The sequence below is a fragment of the Arvicanthis niloticus genome, chromosome 9 (genome assembly GCF_011762505.2).
Source record: "Arvicanthis niloticus isolate mArvNil1 chromosome 9, mArvNil1.pat.X, whole genome shotgun sequence".
NCBI lineage: Eukaryota > Metazoa > Chordata > Mammalia > Rodentia > Muridae > Arvicanthis > Arvicanthis niloticus.
Window position 1 is genome coordinate 6,417,098 of NC_047666.1, and position 18,933 is coordinate 6,436,030.

At 42.9% G+C, this 18,933-nt stretch overlaps 1 protein-coding gene across 1 annotated transcript; it reads right to left on the bottom strand.

The window, feature by feature from the left end:
- Nucleotides 1-3,515: 3,515 nt before the first annotated feature.
- On the bottom strand, nucleotides 3,516-5,802 carry Gadd45a (growth arrest and DNA damage inducible alpha). The gene is made up of 4 exons (XM_034512494.2): nucleotides 5,598-5,802; nucleotides 5,407-5,508; nucleotides 5,064-5,301; nucleotides 3,516-4,173 (listed from the first exon to the last, which is right to left on the bottom strand). The coding sequence occupies exons 1-4, from the start codon at nucleotides 5,639-5,641 to the stop codon at nucleotides 4,060-4,062; spliced, it is 498 nt and encodes a 165-aa protein (XP_034368385.1). The 5' UTR covers nucleotides 5,642-5,802; the 3' UTR covers nucleotides 3,516-4,059.
- Between the last annotated feature and the right edge of the window lie 13,131 nt (nucleotides 5,803-18,933).

The window sequence follows — 18,933 nt, forward strand, 5'->3', positions numbered from 1 at the left end:
GCTTTCCATGAGTAGACACGATGTGCCCTGGCTTTGCCACTCATTAACAATACGTCCCTGGGCAAATTCGTCTCTTTTCCTATGCAGCAGGAGGACAGTAACAGAACCCAGGGACTGTTGTGAGTGCTAGCGAACTGGAGTTGGTAAAGTACTTGGCACAAAGCTGTTATGTGCCAGGAGTTAGCCCCAAACATGCCATGGGCATCATCAAGAAGAATGTCAACCCCATCACCTGAGCTCCTCCTGCAACAATCACTTCACCTTCCCTGGCAAATGGTTCAACTTGTCTCCAGCTTCAGGAATCCTTAGGTGTTGGGCACCTCCCTAATCTCCCAGTGTCAAGGTAGACACACACACACAAAACAAACTAGGCACATCCTTGAAGGTAAGTCAGCACTGTGTGACTGCTACTTTTATAGCCTTGGGACACAGTACTATGTACATAATAGACATTCAATAAATCTATTATAGGAACTTGCTTGACTTTCTTACAAATCATAAACTTTTCAGTGCCAAGAGCTTTCATAGGCTACATGTCTAGTCTCTGTAGCATCTAACAGAATTGTATACAATCCACCAGCCAAGCATTTTTACCGCATTTGCAAAACGCAATGCTAATTCTGACCAAAGAACTTACAACCTTGTCCGCCATTCTCTTCTGTATGCCCTCAGGACACTTCTCCCCTTCAAACTTCCTTTAAGCCTTTTGTTACTGGACTCTACTTTAGGCCCATCACTGTGCTTTCTGTTTCACTCGGACTGTGAGCTCCCTGAGGCCAAAGTATCTTTGTCAGCCAAGTCTAACAACCATTAAACACTCACTAAAGAGCTCTGGTAGTTTCATAAGTACAACTTTTTCAAAGTTCTTATGTTTATGTAAGCATGGTTTAAAGGAAAAGAAAAATTCAGCTTCTAGCTTGAGGGACCCTGGCTTGGTGTCAGTGCCATTGACCTTTGTTCTTGAAGAAAACAGACCTTTTCCTATATGGCAAGAAATACATTTTTTTTTTAAGGTTGAAGGTTGTAGTAGGGTCATAAAGCACACTCTACAAGTTTCTAGTTAGAAGCTCTTTCCTGAAAACAGCACCTTTTACTTCAGCTTATGAAATCGTTCAGTATAAAAGGTTACTTTTATGGATTCTTTTCGTTACAAAGCTTTAACTTACTGAAGACCCCTGACGATCCAGACAAAGCAAAAGCAATATCAAATCTGTGAAGTCACCTGTGGAAAAATAGGTATTTTCCACTTTGTAGCAAACAGCGCATCTCAGCAGGTGTGTAAAGTCTTTGTTCTTGTTGCATATAAGGAAGTCGGTTGTTTGCTTTGTGTTGTTAAGAAGATGCCAGGTAGGGTTGGCACTAGGTAACCCAGTGGCCTTAAATTCTAAGTAATCTTTCTGCCCCAACCTTGTTTACTAATTTCTAAAGCAATTAACTAAATATTAGTATAAGTTAGAGGCTTACTTTATTTATACTTAACTGTTTCATACATTTATCTTTTTATGAATTTTATTCATGTGATGGTGTGTGGATAGGTTGATGTGCGCATGTCATGCACTCGTGAGATCAGAGGACCAGTTTGAGAAGTCAAGTCTCTTCTTCTCCCTTAGGTTTCAGAGATGAAACTCGGGTTGTCAGGCTTGGGTGGCAAGCACCCTACTGAGCCAATGGTTCATAATTTTTTTTAACTCATGTTTAAGTTATCTTATGAAAGAACAACAAAATAAAAATCAAAAGAATACCTAACTGCACTTATTATTGAGCTTTTCAAGAAATGGAGCAATCATGAGGTTGTATCTAAGCCGTATCACCACTAAGCACTGGGGTTTAAGTGACTCAAACTCCTTTTTAATCATATGTATGATAAGCAACAAATGTCTGTAAAGCCTTCAATATTCTCCTGTTGCTATGCCCGAGCAAATACCATATACCAGGTAGTAATTATTTTTCCCAGGGCCAGAGATACTGCAGGATCTCATACATGCTCTATCACCGGAGCTGCAGCCTTGGGTTTATAATGATTTCTAATCGTTCATTTATTTAACAAATATTACCTCATCACCTAATGTATGGCTGCATCTATGGACCTATGCATCTATTAGTTCATCCTTCCAAGAGATGACAAAGCTATAAAAGGCAACTCTGTAGGCAGGGTAATGTGCTCTTCCTTTTACAACGTGAATGAATGAGGATGGAGACCTGACGGAGACATGGCTGCCATCCATGCCCTTCCCAGCAAACAGCTGCTTTTCTCCACTTGTCCTCCGTGGTTTCACTTAGTTCATGAAATACAACAGTTGTGGAAACAGATTGAACGATCCTCTAGTGGGAAGGCTAAAGGTCTTGCTCAAAAGGCACTGCTCTCAAATCTCCTGCTAATATAAAAAGTAAATGTTGTTATTCCAGTTGTTTGGGATTACACTTTGGCTTAAAGCAAAAGAAGACCAAATAAGGCCTAGACATTCACATTCCTAAGAGTAGAAAACAGAAGGCTCCTGGGCCTATACAGGATGGGCAGAAGCTTAAGGGTTTTGTTGTTTCTTCTGCTCTCCCTGGTCACAAGAAGACAAACAGTAGGGGTCCAAGGAGCTCCTGGGGAGGGGGAAGAGAGAGAGAGAGAGAGAGAGAGAGAGAGAGAGAGAGAGAGAGAGAGAGAGAGAACGCGAGCGTGAGAGCGAGCTGGGGGAGTGCTGGGGGAAGGGTGCTGCAAACAGTAGAGACTACAGCTCTGCCAGGCGTTGTCTTCAGTGGCACGTTTGCTTTCCTTGGCTCTGCCTACACGAGCGAGCCTGCTACACTTAATAACCACGTGCTTTCTGACCAGACAGTAGAAAGGCTTCTACCGGAAGTCTTTTTTTTTCCTTCTTTTTTCTCTGCCACTTCTTCCTGACATAAGCAGTCCCCTAAGGGCTCAGCTAAAGCTACAGTGCCCTAGAAAGAGGCTACCGACAACCCTGATCATGTCACTTCCTTCTGCAGACGGTGGCAAGTTCACAGAAAGAAGCTCAAATACATAATGGTGGTGCAAGAACGCCTGTCGGTGTCTGAGCTGAACCTTTCCAACCCTCTCACTTATCTGCCTAACCCAGAGGCACAGAGTCACCCCTGCAGGTCTCTCTGCAGGCTCTGATCTTTCAGGCCTCCACCGTTGTACTAGCGTTTGTCGCTGTCAGCAATGTCCTTTCCCTTCTCTCTGCCTAGAGTGATTAAGCTCGTTTCTTAAGCCCCCAGTAAAATGACCTTTTTCCTCAGTAAGAGCTTCACTCAGCTTCAAGTAGCTTTGGCAACCCTCCTCTCGGCTTCCACGGTTTGCATGCAATTAATTATAGAATTTAAGTAATTCATTGTAATTCAGACTTTGCAAGGTGAATCTTTCCATATTCCCTTTTCCTTTACCCAAGCCCTCTACAACCCCCCATCTCTCTGCCTAGTGTAAAATAAAGCAAAGCTTCAATACAGTATCTGATAATAGTCAATGTTGTAAAACACAAACCACACATTGAGAAATGACACAATTATCCCAGACCAGTTTATTTTAGATGATGTGCTTCCGAAGCTTCATCATAAATAACCTTTCACATCATAAAATAACTTAGTACGATTTTATAATAAAACTTCTGAGAACTTAACATCTCATCAAAATACATTAAACTGTGGCTTGAAAATATGATTAATCCTTTTCACTTTCCTTTTATTTGAGGGCATAAGGACCAAAAAATACCCAAACTATTGCTACACATTTAAAGTTTCAACAAAGCAATATTTGGCCTATTTGGATGTCACCGGGCCAGCCTACATTAGGAGCTTTCTTTCTTGCGCAGTTCTTTGTAGTTTTTGTCCCTTTTAACTTGGATTTCTATTTCCACACGGCTTCCTTCTTCAGGCTCCACCTCTCTCCCTCTGCAAAGTCATCTCCTAGCCCTCGTGCAGTTGAACTCAGCCCCTGGACCTCAGTTTCTGTAATCCTTGCATCAGCGTGGGGAGTGACTGCTTGAGTAACTACAAAGGTATTTCAAAACTCCAGTGCAATTTGGTTCAGTTATTTCCATTCAGATGCCATCACCGTTCGGGGAGATTAATCACGGGCACCCACTGATCCATGTAGCGACTTTCCCGGCAAAAACAAATAAGTTGACTTAAGGCAGGATCCTTCCATTGTGATGAATGTGGGTTCTGAGAACAGAATTAGAAAAATTACTTCCCCATAAACTGATCAGCTTATGCTACTAATTGTACTACTTCTGAAAGGGCCCAAACCCGTACATTCTGTTAAACAGAATCGGGCAAAGTCCAAACACCTGTACCGTACACAGAGCTGTACAGAGTTTTGCATAGTGACCACTCCATTCTGCATGGGCTTATCATTCTTAAGATGGCCCTTCCAAGTATGTGTCCTGGTGGGGTCATAAGCAAACTACTTCTGAAAAACATTCCCAGGCTGCGTGCACGGTGAGCGCAGCAGGCCAGGCAGCTGAACTCTTATCTTCCCTGACGATGAATAGCACTTTTCACTAGCAGCAGCAACAAGTAATCACTTCCCTACACAAGTCAGAAGAGTACAAAAACAAAAAACCAGAAGCGCAAGACGGCACATTTCTTTCTAAAAACACTATCCACCCACCACACATTTTTTAAGCGGTGGGGAGGGGGGTGGAGAGGGCTCCTCTAAACAAACTCAAGAGCAGCAAAGAAAAGAATTCCACTCCGTCCACTTCAGAGTATCTCTATCCAGGGAATTAATAAGGCCTGCCTACCACACCACTTCTATCTTTAGCTTTGACAGCAGATGAAGAATGGAGCTGACTTCTTAACGAAGGGTGAACCGGGAATTTATTTGGCTTTATCTAATCTGTTCTGCTCAAAGAATTAGTCACCCGAGGTAGTGCAGAGGTAGGCAGGGGTAGCTGGGCAGCCTGCTGACTCAGAGAGATATCTTCTGCCGCTGGAGGCCACCCACGAGCTTAGACACGCTCGTACCCTATCAGAACCCCCGCGAGATCGGCGGCCAGCACGGACAAGGTCCACCCCAGCAGATTCTGGGCTGCAGCCCCGGAGTCTCTTACCGTCACCAGCACACAGTGCAGGTCCGGGGTCTGCGCGGCGCCCCCGCTCTCCCCCGGGCCCGCGTCGTTTTCCAGTAGCAGCAGCTCAGCCAGCCGACCCGGGTTGCTGACCCGCAGGATGTTGATGTCGTTCTCGCAGCAGAAAGCACGGATGAGGGTGAAATGGATCTGCAGAGCCACGTCCCGGTCGTCGTCTTCGTCCGCAGCCAGCAAGCACAGCACCACGTTGTCTGGGTCTCTACGGGCAGCGGGGCAGCGGTGAGTGCACTCGCTCCGGGGAGCGCGGGGTAGAGGCGGGTGGGAGGGTGGGTGGCGGAGGGCGCGGGCGGCCAGGGACACTTACACGTTGAGCAGCTTGGCAGCCTCGTACACGCCGACGGTAATGGTGCGCTGACTCCGAGCCTTGCTGAGCACTTCCTCCAAGGCATCGCCCACCGTGTCCATCCTGCGGACGGCAGGGCGAGAGCGGGTCAGCCGGGTCCCCGGCCGCGAGGCCGGAGGGGCGGCGGCCACCGAGTCCGCAGGCACACTTACCTTTCGGTCTTCTGCTCTGCAGCCGAGAATTCCTCCAAAGTCATATTGCAAGTGCGAGTCCCTCACGGGGCGCGCGGGCTGCTCTTGGCCCCCACTGTGCGCGGCGCCGGCTCTGCGCTCGCTCGCTCCCACCCTCCCTTCTCCGCTCCCGCCGGCTTCTCGCTCAGCCTCGCTGGAGAGCTGCGCTCGGCTGCCTCGGGGCCACTGGAGGACAAAGGGCCCCGATTCGGGAGATATGGGGCTAGCCCTCAGCCAACCACGTCCAGCCTCATTTGCATGCAGCGAGGCTATTGGGTTATGCAAATTAGCAGACTTTGACACTCAGACCCTAGCTTCACCACCAAGCAAGGCAGAGTTGAGCGGAAGGGGGCGGAGCTAGGTGGGAGGGAGCCCACGGGACGAAGGTGGTGCAGAAAGCCGGTTGGTGGGGTCCTGAGCCAGCTCTGAGTCTGTTTGTGGAGCCATCTGCTGCGGAGGGCCTTGCGGTGGTTCAAGTGTCCTCAGCTCTGACTGGAACAGCCTGCCAATTGTTTTTCTGGATGTGGACGTCTTTTGATGGTCGTTTCGTGTCCTTTGTGTCAAGGGGCTGCTTTTGAAAATTTGTTTTCAGGGGTTAATGCACTCCAGTCTAGCTGTCTGTTAGTAAGCATCTTTTTTAAGTGCCCAGACATAGCAGGCAAAGCTTGCTCCAGAAGTGTTTATATGAAAGTTTCAGGTAAAGCTGCTTATTCCCATTTTCGTACCCCGATGGCTGGTTTGATTTGGTTTTGGTTGGTTGTGAGAATTTAAAACTCCAGGGAGAAAAAGCCCAGCGCATTTGTGTGTAGTGATGGCACTGTACCAAGTTGGAATCTTTTCCACAAAAAAGCTACTGAAATTTCTGTGCACTCCTTGTAAGGTGGAGAGCTGGTGATCACATGTCCAATGAGCCAAATTCATCGTTCTTAAAGTCTTTCCTGAAGAAGGCTTTTTCTGATCAAGTAAGAGCTAAGAGACAAATTCTGTGATATTCAGAAGTGCCACAGTCTAGTTCGAGGTTGATGTTCCCTGAGCTTCCCATCACAGGCAGAAGAGTATGACTCTGCCTTTACGGCCTATGATCTCACTCCGAGTTACTGAGACTGAATCATGAAGCTATAACTGTAGTGCATTTTAGCAATGTGCTAAAATTTCACCTTAGAGATAATAGCAACTTGTAAGTGGAAGGCAAACCTTCGTAACTGCAAGCAAGAGTTACAAATTAAAAACAATCTTTAATGCAAACTTACTGGATAGCTCAAAACTCCCTTTGTTTTATGAGCTTATTCAATAAATACAAAGGCATCTCCTGAACCTACTAGTCACTGAGAGTGGTGAAATTGTCTCCCATATGTTGGCATTCCTAACAGTGTTTATATCAGGTCACTGGGCAGCTTACAGTTACAGAAGTAAATTTTGCAGAAATACGTGTGAGATTTGCATCCTTAAGTTTTTATTCTTGTCGACAAAATATTTTCAAATTCTCTTAATTTTACCTTAATGGAAAGTTGATAGGTTGGTTTTCTAGTTCATTTATTGGAGATGTCCCCAAAAGATAATATTTGAGTAAAGGAACAAGTGTCAGTGTATGACTTACCCTGGGTGCTTGTGTATCTCATATTTATGCATTAGATCTTTATATGGCTATGCTTGTTAAAGAATCCCTAGAGGCTGGGGAGATGGCTCAGAGGTTAAGCACACTGGCTATCCTTCCAGAGGTCCTGAGTTCAGTTCCCAGCAACTATAATGTGGCTCACAACCATCTATAATGGGATCTGATGCTTGCAGGTATACATGCAGTTAGAGCACTCAGAAGTAAATAAAGAAATAAAGCAGAGAGAGAGAGAGAGAGAGAGAGAGAGAGAGAGAGAGAGAGAGAGAGAGAGAGAGAGAGAGAGAGAGAACATTGGGCCTGGGATTCTAGCTCAGTGGTAGAGCAGTTGCCTAGCATGTTCCAGGCCCAGGCTCAGAATTTGATCTCTAGCCCTGCAAAAATTCCAATATTGAAGTTTCGGCTTCAATTGTGCTGGTTAACAGTGATTGTTAACTTTAATGGGGATCTAGAATCATCACTAAACAAGCCTCTGGGCATTCTAGAATGAATCATCTAGATTGGGATGGATAAAACCATTCCATGGGCTTGGAGTCTTCACTGCATGTGAAAAGGAAAACAACTACACTGAACATGGTCGTTCTTGCTTCCCTCCTGACTGAGGATGCCATGTGACCAGCCACCTCTAGCTCTGGCTGTCAAGCCTCCCCATGATGGACTGTACCCAGGAATAAACCCTTCCTTCCTTAAGTTGCCTCCATCAGGTATTTTGTTCCAGAAACAAGACAGATAACTGGCACTAAAGCATTTTCAGCTTTATAAAACCAAAGTTGCACAGACTGATCCAAGTCACCATTTGAAGACTAATGAACTGTGTTCCCTAGAACTCCAGGCTTCCACCTATTAGACGTTCCTTAGATGGTCTCTGAAAGGATGTAAAGTAACAAAGAATTAGAGGGTCATGTGACAGCAGACACTATGACTTCATCAGCTTGGTGTTCTCAGCACCCAGCATAAGTCCTACATTCAGGAGTGCAGTGGGTGTCATGACTTGAAAAGAATCTGAGAATTAATCAACACCTCATGACCCTACAGTCCTGTGCATGAATTCTCAGAAAACTAACCCTTAACATCACTTCAAAAATACAAGCCCTGAACAATTTCTGGTTCTTTCTCTACAAAAACCTCATGATCTAATTGGCATATCCATCGTACCAGGGTTCTTTAGAGTTGTGGGACATATAAAATGAATGTGTGTGTGTGTGTGTGTGTGTGTGTGTGTGTGTGTGTGTGTGTGTGTATACACAATAAAGGGAGCTATTTGAAGTTTAAAATGTGTATAACATAGTAAAAGTGTAGTATTTTCCCTCAAAAACTATACTTCATGCTATGCTTAGCCTTATAAAAAAGGTATGTTATCCAAGTCTTGAAAGTCTTCTGGTATTCAAAGAATATTCATGTCATACATTCTGACTCAGACAAGGTTGTATCATACTGCCTCATTGCTGAGTCTACCTAGAATGTTTCATCAGAGTTTGTCATGGTGTTATGGTTGGAAGGGGGAACTGCTTTCAGCTTCCTTGCTTGATTGCAGTTTTATATTAAAGACCTGGAATATAGTGATAGATGTTTATATTCAGCAAGTCCAGTGTGTAAAGTTACTGTTTTAGATAGGATTTCTTTTGCTGTGATAAAAACACCATTGCAACTTGGGAAGGGAAGGGTTTATTTGGTTTATGTATCCTGAATCATAGTCCATTGGGGGAAGCCAAGGCAGGAACTCAAATCAGGCAGGAGCCTGGAGGCAGGAGCTGATACAGAGCCCAGGGGAGAGTGCCACTGCTGCTTTGCTTCCCATGGCTTGTCTAGACAGCTCTTACAGAACCTCTGACCAGCTCAGGAGTGACACCTCTTACGATGGGCTGGACCCTCCCAAATAAGTCATAATAATTAAGAAAATATGCTACAGACTTACCTATAGCTCAATCTTAAGGAAGCAGTTTCTCAAATGAGGGTTTGCCCTCTCAGATGGCTCTACTTTGTGGCAAATTAACATAAAACTAGACAGCACAGTTACTATTTTGTTTGTTTCTGACAGAGTCTCAAGCTCTCAATCCTCCTGTCTCAGGCTCCTGAGTGCTGGAATTACAGATATGCACCATCATACCCTCCTAATGTTATTTTAAAACTACTTCAGGTATTCAAGTGTAGAGGACAAGAATGACATTTTAATTATATTTATAAAATCTCTAAGTGGTTATATCTAGTGGTCATAGGGAAGTAGGTACTAGAGGATTATTACATTTTTTTGCTGTTTTGCATATTAAAGTTTTTGTGACATCATCTTTATCCTTATCATACATACCTTTCCATTACTGATTCTTTAATACATAATTACAGTGTTTTCGTCTTTCCAACAGTAGTCAGTGCTACTGACAGAAAGGAGCTTGTTACTCCATTGTGCATCAACTCACAGTCTACTGCCTAGAACTGAAATCCGAAGTTGTAAAATCATAAGGCTTCAACTTCTTGTTGCTCTTCTTTATCTGCATAGGATTGTTAAGTCTTTTTGGTTTTGGTTTTGGTTTTGGATGTGAGGGTTTTTTGTTTGGTTGGTTTGTTTTAAAGCAAACCTGTGAGTTTCAGAACATTATTTGGACAAGATTTACCATCACCTAAAAATGTGTCTTTTCTTAGGATCAGTATCTCCTTTGAACTTGTAGCTTAGATATGAAAAGCTCTCGTCTATCGGCTCCTCTCTCCCTCCCCCTCCCTCTCTTCCAGTCCTCCAAAGCTCAGGCATCGAAGGCTTGGTCTGCAGTCAGTGGTGCTCCTCTAGACAGCAGCAGAAAAGTTAGGAGCTGATGCCTAGCTGGAAGAAGTAGGTAATTGGGGATGTGCTTCTGAAGATGTACCTAGTTCCTGGTCCCTTCTCTTGCCTCCTTCCTGCCAGGGGTTAATGCTTAACCCCTCTGTTCCCATGTGATGGCCTCACAAGTTGGCCACAGTCAACCGAGCCTTGGAAACTCTAAGCCACAACAACTCTTTCTTTCCTTCTTTATGTCATCTATACTTTTATTCTTTACAGCAATGAGAAGTGTGTCTAAGACAGAATGGAACATCAAAGTTTAGTGTCTTGGACCATCACAGTAATGGGAAAAGTCCAATATGGTCATGATACTCTCTACCCACTCCTGAGTGTGAGCAAAACTCCTGACTTGCTTTAACTAATAAAATATGACAATAGGGTTTTACATTCCATTGCAAAGAGGAAAGGACTTTGTAAATGTAATTAAGGTCCCAAAGCAGTTAACTCTGAATGAAAGAAAGGGAAATTCTCCTGTATAGCCCTGACTCAGACAGATAAGGTCATGTAGGTCGGTGCATGCTCGTGTAGCTGTCCATGTGTGTGCCTGCCTATGTTGTTGTGTTCAGGAGACAACCTTGGGAGCCAGATTAAGTAGGTGTCTCCTTGGCCCAGAGCAGACTACGTAGGGGAGAATGGCCGGTCTTTAGAAGAGAACTGGACCTTCTCTAAAGAGAGACTAAGTATACTTTTCCATTGCTGGCTTGAAAGAAGCAAACTGCAGTAACAAGGGAATCATTTGTTCTCACAGCTTATGAAAGCTTAGAAACAGATCTTTCCTCATCAAGCTTCTCGATGGGAGTGTGGCCTGACCAACACTGATTTAAGCATGCTATGACTTAGCGAGGGAGATTGGTGGTCTGTGTCTACACTACTACTACTAATACTACATACTGTAATTATTAATCTATTAATTAAATGTCTTAGACAGTTTCACACATATACAGAACACACATTGCCCACTCTCGGCCCCCACTTCCCAATCACCCCATCAACACTCTCCACACAAATCTCTGTCTTACACTCATGGCTATTTACTTTTGTGACCCATTGAGATTACTCAAGGCTGTCTATGTGATCATGAATTTGGAGGCCAGTGGGAACCCAACTAATGACCGTAGTTCCCCATCTCCCAGAGTCTATCACTCCCTGATGTCAGAGCCCTCCTCACTCCCTGCTCTTTGACTTACTGTTGAACTGATCTTATATGGGCCCAGTGCAGGTTACTATAGTAGTTGAGGGTTAACAATTGCAATGTTTATACTGAGTCTAGAGAATGGGGTTTCCTAGCCTTTACTCTATCATTTGACTCTTCCCGAATTTTCTTCTGCAACATTCCTGAGCCTTAGAGGAGATGGTGTTCCTGTCTTGCTTAGAGCTGGACCATAACCATTGCTTATTTTCTGTGTCTTGAGCAGCCATGAGTGTCTGTACTCACCACTGTCCTTTGTTTGGAGAGCCTTCCCTCATTGAATGGGAGGCACTCTTGTCTGTGGGTATAAGCATAGATATTTAAAAGGCAGTTCACTACTTTGTCGATTTAGTTAAACATCAGTAACAAGTTCCCTGCCTACCTGAACCTAGGAACTCCCCAGACCTGAGTTGTTAGCCAGACTTATAGAGCCCAAAATATGTCATCCTCCCCCAGCCCCCAACATCTTTCCCATGGAGCAGCTGTGCTCAGACTTCAGATAGTCAGAAACTCTGAAATAGTAAATAGATATTGTTTAATTTTAAAGTGGGGGGGATGGAGAGATGGTACTGTGGTTAAGAGAGTATAATGGTCTTTCAGAGGACCCAAATTTGGTCTCAGTACCCATGACTGATGGCTCACAACTGTCTGTAATTCCAGACCCACAGGGGTCTGATGCCTCTGGCCTCCTGGGGGCACCTGCACTCACATGAACATATGCACCCCACATCCACATAATTAAAAATAAAATATATCTTTTTAAAAATTCTTAAACTCGCCGGTCGGTGGTGGCGCACGCCTTTAATCCCAGCACTTGGGAGGCAGAGGCAGGCAGATTTCTGAGTTCGAGGCCAGCCTGGTCTACTGAGTGAGTTCCAGGACAGCCAAGGCTACACAGAGAAACCCTGTCTCGAAAAACCAAAAAAAAAAAAAAAAAAAAAAAAAAAAAAAAAAAAAAAAAAAAAAAAAATCTTAAACTCTTTTTACATTTATTTGTTTTCTCTGTGTGTATGTGTGATGTGTGTAATATGTGTCTGTATGTATTGTGTGTGATGCATATATCATTTATATGTGTGATATTTGTGTTGTGTGTATGGTATATGTGTGTGAGGTGTGTATGCATATGTACTGTGTGTGTGTGTGTGTGTGTGTGTGTGTGAGAGAGAGAGAGAGAGAGAGAGAGAGAGAGAGAGGTTTGTGCATATATAGGCACACGTGGAAATGTCAGAAGACAACTTTGGCGTTTAAAAATTACCTACCCTATGGCAACTCATTTCTGCTACAAAGAACCATGCTAGTTTGGCATGGTGGCATATGCCTATAATCTCATACTCAGGAGGTAGAAATAGGTGGATTGCCATTGAGTCGATCAAGGCAACATGGAGAGGGTGGTGGTGGGGAAAGAGAGTAATGGAGTCATGGTGGTGTGGGCAGTTTGGGCCAGCTGTCCTGTGTTGCTTCTAGATGTTCAAATCTCACCAGCCAGTCAGCATGCCAAAATAAGAGGACTAGAGCCTCCAAGATGCCCCTCACCCCACTTCCCTACCTCTCAACAAGAGTTTGCCTCAGAAGGCTTCCATTCCAGGACTATTTTGAGTGGCTCTGTTCAACAGGCTGGTTTCTGGTGGGTAAGGTGAGTTGGTAGCCAACTTTTGTAGGTCTGCCCCTGCTCCTGCAGGCTCAGAGCTTCTTCTCTGAAAGAAATGAGCCTCTTCCCACACCCACTTCATTGCAAAGTTTGCCTCTTTCTCTCAAAAGCTCTGTCCTTGAAACTCTTCTCGATCTGTCCTCATGGTCTTAATGATGTCATCTGGTCTCATGGCCTTAATATTGATACTCTGGTGACTATTAAATGTATATGCGGTCTGCTGAGTCTTGGTGCTTACTCATCTTTATCAGTAAGCCATTTGAACTTCAGATGACAAAAGTTGTCCAGCTTCTTGTTCTTTTAAATCTGTCCCTGCTGTAGTTGGTGGCATCACCGTTCCTTCTACTGACTCCCTATTGGCACTACTTCAAACTGTAACATCAGGCAACCTTTTTTTTTTTTTAAATTTATTTATTTTTTATTTATTTATTTTACATATCCACTGGTCTCTGCCCTGTTCACCTCCAGAAGTATAAAAGTTTTAACATCTCTACACCCTCCAGTACTACTGATCTGCAAAGCCTGTTCTCTGTCTTTTAAAGTACATCACTGCTCATCCTCTGACACATCTATCTTTCTTAAAAACTTTGGCTACCTGACTGTCCCCTACCAACCATCCCAGTCATCAAGTATAAGTTCAGTGGTTAGAACAGTGGTTTACAACCTTCCTAATGCTGTGACTTTTTTAATACAGTTCCTCATGTTGTGATGACCCCCCCACCATAAAATTAATTTTGTTGTTACTTCACAACTGTAATTTTGCTACTATTATAAAACACAATGTATCTAGCTAATATGCAGGATATCTTATATACAACCCCTATAAAATGGTTGTTCAGCACACCAAAGGGGTTACAAATTTTGTTTGGTTCACCGGTCAATCTCTGAGTGACTAGGATAGTGCCTTACATGCACCAGACCCTTAAATATTTGTTGACTCCAATCTTGTGCTGAAAAGATGTATGTATGGGTTTAAGGTTGTGGTGAATGAACCAGAGTTAGGGCTGTAAACCTGGTCTTTTGTACATACCAAAGTAGAAGCTGTCTTAATGGAATATTACTTTGCTTATGGCCTTGTTAAAGCACAGAAGGTTGTGCATACTATTGCACATTATTCTTCATACTCCCTCCATGCTGCCCTAATGTTTTGTTGAATAGGTTGTTTGTTTTTTCAGAGCCATCAACTGATGTATTTTATAAACTATGATGAGTGATGTCTACTAACTTACACTGAACTCTAAAACTTAGTAGGTAAAAAGATTCTTAATTGCCAAGTTCAAGACTTATTCTTTCAATGTAGCATCAACAGATTATAATGGTGATGGGTCTTTTGTTTGTTTGTTTTTATGCTGGGGACTGAATCTTTGCTATGTTCTATTACTGAAATCCCCCAATTCTGAAAAGCTTTTATGGAGATCCTTCTTTTAGATGGGAGAATTTAAAGATGTAGTGCAAAAACGAATAACAAACAATTTTCAGGACATTGGAAACAAAAGAAGTGAAGAAAAAAGGAAAGTCAGGGCAGTCTTTACTACAGCAACATTTACCCCTCTTACTTCAATGCTTTTAAGAAGGCGGTAAACCTTACGCTGTAAAATAGCATTCACACACTCTGTCTGTCATGTGTGAATGAACACTTCTGTGCTTCACAGACCATATCAGTGTGTGGCAGAGTGATGGACTGTGTTTAACAACATTCTCATGATGACATATATGATTTTCCCCATATGTTTTGCTTCATCTCTTTAAGACCCAGGAGTGAGCCCAGGAGGGAAAAGTAGTCTTGTTAATCCTTCTGACCACTGAACACAAACGAGCCATGGATTTTCTCTGGATTGTCAGCTGGAGCCTCAAAGGGTGAACAAGCTGTCCTCACTATTGTAGGCAGCCTCACTACAAACACGTGATAAGCTGCTTGGAGACTTATTTCATTGCTTACATTTTATACCTGGTCTGTATTTAAGGAAGTTTCAAAGTGATGTTGTACAATTAAGCTTTGTGTAGCTACTTTGTATGTGTAGCCAACTATGATAAATCTAGTTTGATGTCCTTCCAAGAATGTGCATTAGATAATATGTCCTGTAAGGCGTGTTATTTACTGGCTCCATTCTTCAGTTTTTTCATTTGCCAAATAGTTAAAAAACCTTAAAAAAAAAAAAAATAAACCAAAAAAAAAAAAAAACAAAAACAAAAACAAAAAACTCACAAAACCAGAATTTTCTCCAAAGACAAAATGGGCATGGGCATTGTCCCCACACAGACAGAAGCAGAGGTGTGGCTGCGGTGACCTAGAGGGAATGAGGTGAGGGGTAGGTACTGGCTTCTACTCAGCACCCACTCACAGGCGTGCACTCAGCCCAGCTGCAGCCCGGGACACACGGTGAGCACAGCTAGAAATAAGAAGGTTGTTCTCTAAGTCCATCCCAGCTCTGACATCCTGTACTTATTAATTTGTTATTCTGTTGTTTTCTGCAGTCGCTGAAACATGCCATCCCTTATTACCACTGAGAGAGAGAGAGACAGAGAACTGAGAGAGAGACAGAGACAAAAAGACACATAGACACACAGAGAGACAGTCAGACAGACCGACAGACATACATAGTGACAGTGTTTTGGTCTTAAAACTTAAATCTCCAGAGAATGTGTCTGAGAATTCAAAACACATTTTTCACAGCTTTGATATCGATTTTCAAATTTTCCGTTTCACCTCGAGAGTTTGGTTGAGCGCTCTCTCTTACAGTTTACTGTATTAACATCAACACATCGACTGCTTCCCAAATGCTATGGTGTACAGCTTGGCACTGTGTCCTAATAAACAGGCCACACCTGGGAGCTGGTGGGAGCTCAAGCATCAGAGAACATCAATGACAGATGGCGAAATGACTGAAGCCAGGTGGGCTTCTTGTTTAACGACCATCTGAATGAAGTTCAGTTAATTTGGCGTGTCTCTAATTATTCCTAGCAACTGGACCCTCTGCTGTGTGTTAGAGGTTTAGGTTTATATATTACATGTAAACTATCAGAACAAGCCCATCTGTGACCCGAAGCTATGCACTTGTGGCCTTGAATCCAGCGACAGTTCTCATTTCTTTGGTTTGAGCTCTTAGGAGCCTTCAAGGCAGTGCTCTCTAGTGCTCTGCCATGTACTTTTCTCAGATTTGTTGCCACCCATGACCTTTCCCCCTTTACTCTCCGCTAGTTTTTTTTTAAATTAATAGATAAAGCTTCTAGACTAATTTAATATACTTATTTGCACAGTATTCAAACTCAAGAATGTCTAGATCCATGTGGTAGCAGATGCCTATAATTCCAGCACTAGGAAAAAATAGCATTCTTCTTCTACGGATAAAAATCATACAAATGAAATTTAAGAACCAACATTAACTGAGGTAATTTATAGTACCTGGCCCATTATAAAAAGTCATCCATTGTTAATGATATGGTACCATCTCTACAGTTTCCATCTTAACTGTATTTGTTCTGATTTCTTTCATCTAAATACAACACCATGTCTGTTTTCATTTTCTCTAATCTTTACACTGTCATTGACGGTAACAAAAATACAAGGCTTCACAGTTCACCCACTATGATGAAAGCTTCCTCTGAATTTCAGTGCAGACACAGCTACAACCAACATGCACGGTCCTTCTTGGATGAAGTAAGCCCTCATGAAAAGAGATTTGACAATGGGAATGATGTATTTCTGTGTGCTAAAGAGTTGGCCTTGATGTTATGCAAGTATTTCTCATCCGTGCCTCTTTATATACCAAATAATGACTTCCCCCAAATCAATCCACTTTAGAATGCCTGTATGTTTTCTTTTATCCTCTGAAGGCTTCCTGTGTTTGTGAACTTTCAAGTCAGCAACTGCAGCCTCAACATCTGGACCCTCCCACCTTAGGGGACATTAATTAGCTGATAGTATCCAGGAACTGATAGAGGACAGAGAATAGAGGACACAAGGGACAAGTTGAAGTGGTTCAGGAATGTAGCAGCTGGCTGGCAGGCAGCACCTCAGAACTGGCCATGGCAGGCAGCACCTCAGAACGGGTCATGACTGACGTGGATAATACAGTTGCTCCCAGAACTGGGCTGCAATGCCAGGAACATATTCCCCCCACCTCACCCTCTCACCCCCATCCATCCAACACCCCTTGCCACTACCCTGTGTTTGTCTGCCGGAGGGCTGGGGGCCATTATCAACTCCCAGCTGTCATTTGACTCCATCTGGCTGCTGTCATTAGAGATGCCTTTTATCGTTTGCCAGAAGTGTAAAGCTGAAGACGGTTCTGTTTCTCACAGATCTTTGCTTCTGGCTCTTGCTTTTCTACTTTTCAAATGATTCTGTCCGAATGTTTCCCATCATTGGCAAAAGAGGACTCACCAGAATATTTACCCACAAGTTATCACACTTCTTGCTAAGTGAACCACACTCACTGTGTTAATGATCACGTGTGTGAGCACAGATGCATGTGGGTCACAGAGAGTATACTGACGTCAGTCTCCTGACATCCTGTTTGAGACAGGATTTCTTGTTTGCAGCTGCATATGCCAGGTTAGCTGGTTCTGTGGATTTTTTTCTGCCTACATCTCAGGGGTTAGAGATGCTCACTACCACGTCTGGCTTTACATGGGTTTTGACAATTTGAACTCAGAAACTTACACTTGAGCACTTTGCCCCCTGAGCCATTTTCCCAGTTCTGGAAATTGGACTTTTAAAATAGAAGGTCTAAAGATGGTCGGTTACTTTGTTGACTTCAAATATAGTTTTCAATTTAGTGTGACTTTTGAATTTCTTACATAAATGTGAGCTTAGCTTGCATGATTTCTTGCTATGGCATGTTTCTAATCATGCAATGATGGAGGTCTCCTCAAGTTAAAAAAAAAAAAAGTCAAATGTACCATGGACTGGGTCTTCTGATGGTTTAATCGTCTTATGTACTTTATTAACTAAATGCTCTACTCCCAGCCTAATGATTCACTGTTGTGATCATCTGCTAGCTAGGAGTCAAGTCTCAACCAAGGAAGCTCCTTAGTGAGTGATTTCACATTCCACGAAGGCTACTGCAGAAGATGCTGGGTACCATAGGCTCCAGACATCTCCAAACAAATGTAGAACCCTGGTTCTATGTAGCAAATTAATCCTTTAAGAGACAATTATAAAGAACCCTTATGTATGTTCTTAGTACACAGTTTATTTAAAAAATTAAAAGATACAACTCTCTGTCCAACTCCATGCTATGTGTGTATATAGAAATAATTGGGCAGCCACATGTTAAAATGTAAGCAGTGCTCCTCCGAGTGTAGGATCACAAGTTATGCTGAGTTTTTCTTCCCAATTTTTATTGATGTTTTTCCTTGTAAACATATTTTACTTAAAACATTTTGAAGTCAGGCTAAAGAGATGCTTAGCAATTGAGAGCACATGCTGATCTTGTTGAGGACTCGGGCTCAATTTGCAGCACCCACAAAGTGTCTCACAACTGTCTGTAACAGCAGTTTCAGGGACCCTGACACCCTCTTCTGGTCTCTGTAAACACTACACACACAGGGTGCACAGACAAATCACACATACATATAAGATAACAAAGTAACTAGTTTTGTTTTTTGATTAAAATATTTTTGAGGCAAAATTTATCTTCAATGAAGCACAAGATACTTGTGTAACACAATAAAGATATAAGGTCAAATCCAGCTCTGACCCTAATAGTGGTATATTCCAATAAGACATAGATGCTTGGACCATGCCAGAAGTGTTCCTGCCTTTCATTCATATAACCTCTGTATCCCATAAGCAATTTCTGTTCTTATCAGACAGCTACTTAGGTCAATTTTTTCAAGTCACATATGTGTGTGCATACACACTCACAAACACTTTGTTGTTTGGTTGACTATTTGTTTTTGAAATCGGGTCTTAGTACAACATGTAAAACCCATAGCTGACTCAAATTCTCAATCCTTGTAACCCAGTTTCCTGAGTCTCTGTCTAGTTCACGCCAGTTTGTGTGTATGTGTCTACACATGAATGAATGACATAGCATCAATATGAAGGTTAGAGGT